This window comes from Rhagoletis pomonella, unplaced genomic scaffold (genome assembly GCF_013731165.1).
Source record: "Rhagoletis pomonella isolate Grant_MI unplaced genomic scaffold, Rhpom_1.0 Rhpom_scaffold_00010, whole genome shotgun sequence".
NCBI classification, from domain to species: domain Eukaryota; kingdom Metazoa; phylum Arthropoda; class Insecta; order Diptera; family Tephritidae; genus Rhagoletis; species Rhagoletis pomonella.
In genome coordinates this window covers 19,787,856-19,793,170 of record NW_023458564.1, presented here as the reverse complement: position 1 = coordinate 19,793,170, position 5,315 = coordinate 19,787,856, and the positions used below count along the sequence as shown (strand labels likewise).

General features: G+C 34.5%; 1 protein-coding gene across 1 annotated transcript; it reads right to left on the bottom strand.

Moving 5' to 3' along the window:
* Nucleotides 1-441: 441 nt before the first annotated feature.
* LOC118746141 (charged multivesicular body protein 2b) lies at nucleotides 442-1,572 on the bottom strand. Its single transcript, XM_036479925.1, has one exon. The coding sequence runs from the start codon at nucleotides 1,462-1,464 to the stop codon at nucleotides 829-831; it is 636 nt and encodes a 211-aa protein (XP_036335818.1). The 5' UTR covers nucleotides 1,465-1,572; the 3' UTR covers nucleotides 442-828.
* Nucleotides 1,573-5,315: the final 3,743 nt, after the last annotated feature.

The following is a 5,315-nucleotide window of genomic DNA, read 5'->3' as shown; positions in this document are numbered from 1 at the left end:
CAGGGGCGGTTTCGGTTAAGGCCACGAGTTATCTGAGTGTTTATGGCGTTAAGTTCTGTTGTTGTACTGTGCACTATATGAAAACCATGCTTATGCTTTGCTGGGGTCAGGTTGTTCGTGAAATATGGGAGCAGCAAGCCTATTCTTGGCTATCGCTGAATCCATCGAATTGCGATTTTCGTGAAATCTACGAAAATGCGATGACTGAATTGCTACGAACGTATGCATTCAAAGTATGTATATAGACGTTCGTGGCTATTCGGATTCAGTAATAGCGTTTTCGTAGATTTCGCTAAAATTCCGACTACGATGGACTCCGTGATAGCCGTTTAAAAAGCAAAAAGTTTGGGTGGATTTAATGTCCATACTACATAGGCCTACTAAGTAAAATGTATGCTAAATACTCAGAATTTTTGTTAGTTCAAGATGGTTAATAAAAAATCGTTGCATTTTCTTTTATTTAACTCATTAAAATTGTACGACCGAGGAAGGAATGCTTTTTAAAAACGAATAAGTCTCTTAATGAAGAACGAAAAGGTTCCGATTTTCTTAATCTACTGGGCTTGTTCGATATGCCATCACAACCGCGGCGTTGCGCGCATTATTAAAGTATCACGTTCGGTGTGAATTTCTAGCAAAGTTTTATCAGTTGGAAAGTGGCAACAGTACTGCAAGTTTTCATCAGTGCTGCAATATTGCCGATTTTATTACGTGCATCGAACAGGCCCATTGTTCAAAAGACGTATGTACATATGTAGATATTTTCACACGATTGTAAAGCAATTATGAATTATAACATTAACTTTATTTCTATTTTCATTATACTATCTAAGAGGACCGTAGCTTTGCCAATTGTGCCTCAATATCCTTTTCCGTGCGTGAACTTTTTCCCAAATCTCCGGAACCTGTAGCAGGGATGCTTGCCATTTTACCCGATATTTCAATTCCGATTTCATCCAGAACCTTGTTAACAATGGCGTCACTTTCTTCCTCATCTCCCGACTCGGTCAACATGTCATCAAGCGTATCATTTATCATTTCGTCTGTCATTTCCATGTGCATATTTGCTTTTTGGAAGTCCCGAACATTGGCTGCTATACTCTCGGGGCGCATAACCTTGTTCATATCGCCCATTGTTTTTGCTGTTGTACCCATGGCATCTGCAAGCACGACATTTGTTCCAATATTTTTGTTCTGATAACCAATGGAGGTGATTTTGCTAGTAGCGGCAAACGTTCGAGACTTTTGTTTACGAATCTCTATAAGTTGTTTTGCCAATATACGGCAGACATCGTTGTTACCTTGCGCCGCGGCTCGTTTAATTTCTTGTTGCAGTTTTTTTTCCTCTTCTTCCAGCTTACGGCGTTCGCGCTCTATATCACGCGTTGCTTTCCGTAAATTCTTGTCATTTTCCCTTTGCTGTTCTTTGACTGTTGGCTTCTTTCCAAAAAAATTATTAAACATTTCTCGTTAAGTAGAATTTTATATCAAAAAATAAATACTAGGTGAGTCACCAGCTGATTTTCACAAACAAAAGCAAATATTTAAAAGCGTAACAAAATCACGTAAAAAGAAAATAAACAATGAAAGATAATCAAGGTTGCCACTGTGATTGTATTTTTGGGCCCCTATGGGCCCTGTCACACACTCAGTAATTATCACGATATTTGGATCGCGATCCAGATTGATGGATCGCACACGAATGCTACATGCCCAAAACTTATAGCGTGAGTATTTGTATAATTTTTGTGGTGAACACTTCCCTGCAAGACGCGACTGATGGAAACTCCAATACATTTGCAAAAAAAAAAAAATAATTATTATGATGCGAGAAAACATATATGTAATACTTCTATATTGGCAGTAAGCTAATTTCTCAATGATATTGATATTGATATATCTGTACTGTAGTGTTTTCGGACGGTACTAGCTCTTATTGCCAATATAGGAGTATTATATATGTGCGATAAAATATTTTTATTTTGTATTAACAATTTGCAGATAACGCTTTCCACAATTATTTTAAAATTTCCCATGTTAATAAAAATTTTTTCAATTTGTTTCGAAAGGTTTTAAGCAACGAGAACGAAAGCATAGCAAATACGTTTTCGATGTTCGCATTATGAGAGTACAAGATGTACAGACGAAATGTATGGATCGCTTTTTGAAAGTGCTACTCGCTCAATATCTATTGACAATATTGCGATCCGCGATCCAGCTTTAAATTTTTTTAGAAATTTTGAGATATGGATCACGATCCATCAATACTGCATGCTACACCGTCAATAAATATCGCGATACTTGGATCACGTCAAGAAATACTGACCGTGTGACAGTGCCCTATTATTCGATCTTCGACTGTGGTCGAAAGTGCTCATGAACCAAACATACAAGATCACGTAAGAACGCGACGTTGTATTTGTAACTGGTTTTGAGAAAAAAGTTTGTGAAAGCGGGTTCGTCAGCTGAGCGTTTGTTTACATCACAAGCACCACTATTTTACACTTTTATTCAAGTAAAGAAGAGTTAATTCAACATGACAACACATTTTAAAGCATTTTGTTGCATCATTTTACCTAAATTGTGCGTTTAAAGCGGCTGACAATAATTTTGGCTAATTTTGGTTTTCGTTGTTTTCTTTGCTTTGTTTACTTTTCGCTCGTTTTCCAGTGAAACAAGATGGCGTAGAACCCGCTAAAAATCGACTTTTGTTACTCTCTTGTTCTTACGTGATCTTGTGTCTTTCGTTCATGGAAAGTGCTGATCGAACGAATTTTCATTTGGTATTATGGCGCTCATTCGATGAAAAATAGCGCTATTGTGAATTTCGCTCCTTTAGGTTGTTCACAATAGTATAGTTTTCACCGCTGAGAAGCTTTGTTTCTCAGTATATCCAGTAAACAAACTTAGGTGGCTATAAGAGTACCTGTGTAGGAAAATATGAATTGTATGTACTTTTTTGGTTCAGAGTTCAATAAACAGCCGAACCGTACACCACGCCTATATTTCTTTTTGCCAAAAAAGAATTCATCTTTAATATAAATTTAGTATTACAGTACTACTGTAAAAATGTTAAGTACTTTGGTTATGAGATTCTCAATTTTGACCTTATGTACCAATTCCCCATATGCATATCGTCGTTTAAGGTACAAATCAGCGTATCAAGATAATGCAAGACCGCGTATGTGAGGTTGCATAACTTATTTTCTAGAGAGTAAAAACACTCATATTTCAAAATGGTTCTCTTTTTTTTTATAAAGCAATCGCGTTTCTGGCTAGTATATTTCAGGACGAATGGATAAGGATTGAGCCAAGAGCTTGTGTGAGCAAATCCAATTTTTGGCAACCAATGTCAGTTACGAGGTTTTGCAGAATGACCATACGCGGTTTTGTACTTTAAACGACGATATGTATCTACTAAAGTACTGCGAAATTCAACATTTTCTGTAAAAAGGTCGTTTTCTAAAACTGTATGCATTTCTATGTCATGTCAACACAATTAAGGGTTTGCGCTATGTCATTCCATCTCAAACTGTTTTAGCCAGGGTACGGAAGTTCTCATTTATGATAATTCGTTTTCATTCATTTATGAAATTTATCATGATCGATAATATTCCAAATGAAAAATGCAAACAAATTTATCATCTCTCCCATTCGGAATGCGATCGGCAAACAAATTTCCGCTGCTTTGCATTCGCGATCGAAAAAACAAAGAGGTTTCCTCTCACTCGAATATAATAAGTCCGAGCATTGTCCATGTCGGCCTCTCATAAATGGAAAAAACGATGCAAGTAATCCATTCGCCATCACTCACAACAGCTTATTGCGATAAAGTTATCGCGAAAAATTTTCAACGACGTTGTATGGGAGATATTTTTCGCGCTTGTTTTGGCTATGCATTTTGTTATGCATACAGCACTCAAAAATTTGTTTTAGGGCCTTCAAACACATTTTTCAAACACATTTTTCGCTAAAAAATACTACACTTTTTTTAATTAGAAGAGGTTAATGAGTGATTGGCTTCCAATTACACTGTACGTAATTTTTTAACTTTTGAAATTTTCTAAAAAAGAGATTTATAACGCCATTAATTAATATTCAAATGGGTAATTCTCTAGGGTGGGGTAACAACCCCTAAAAAAGGTGTGGAAAATAACAATCCGGAGGGGGCGAACTAATATTATTAACCATTTAAAAGTTATGAACAAAAAACTTTTGTTAAATTTCGTTGTTTTCTATGGGCAATTACACCGACAAAGATTCACTAAATCACCTGTTCTCACTTTTTAAACACTATTAAAATATATAATTTAACTTATTTATTAAAGAAACCCATAGTTTTATCAACCTAAGATAGATTATTTTGTTATTAAAAAGAAGTTGGCAATCTTTGCGAGCCGAAACGCGAGATTCCAAAAAAGCTATAGTGCTGCCACTGTATTAGTATGTCGTAATAATTCACTTTTCCTTATGAGATGTGTGCACTGTTCAATGCTTTTCGGTATCTTCTTTCGTTTAATATATGAATAAATAATGAAAATTTTTAATAAAAAATCGCGCGATTTTTTATTAAAAATTTTCGCCTGCGTCGCTTTTTCCATAAAAATCAATACTTCGATAAATAATGAAAATTTTTAATAAAAAATCGCGCGATTTTTTATTAAAAATTTTCGACTGCGGCGCTTTTTCCATAAAAATCAATACTTCGATAAATAATGAAAATTTTTAATAAAAAATCGCGCGATTAAAAATTTTCGCCTGCGTCGCTTTTTCCATAAAAATCAATACTTCGATAAATAATGAAAATTTTTAATAAAAAATCGCGCGATTTTTTATTAAAAATTTTCGACTGCGGCGCTTTTTCCATAAAAATCAATACTTCGATAAATAATGAAAATTTTTAATAAAAAAACGCGCGATGGTATAGCGAAATTTGCTATTATATTTTGGTTACAATATCTTATTTAGATGAAAGTAAAAAGAAGAAGAAGAAGTGTATAGTGTATAGTGTAAACTGAGTATAATAGCGCAAATGAAATGTGAAATAAAGTGGCAATACCAGCGATTTGAGGTTATAATAATTTTAGCAGGCGCAAAGTTTGTTTACTCTGTTTTATTAACGAAATATATACAATAAAAGAGAATAAATGATTTGGTTTGCATAAAATAATAACCGGAAACGTTTTAGTAGTGTTTTAAAAGTGGAAACTGGTGATTTAGTGCATTTTTGACGTGGTAATTGCTCATAGAAAACAACGAAATTTAACAAAAGTTTTTTGTTCATAACTTTTAAATGGTTAATAATATTATATCCC

What these genes read in the sequence shown, in the direction of transcription:
- LOC118746141 (XM_036479925.1), bottom strand. Translation starts at nt 1,464, where the DNA reads ATGTTTAATAATTTTTTTGGAAAGAAGCCAACAGTCAAAGAACAGCAA.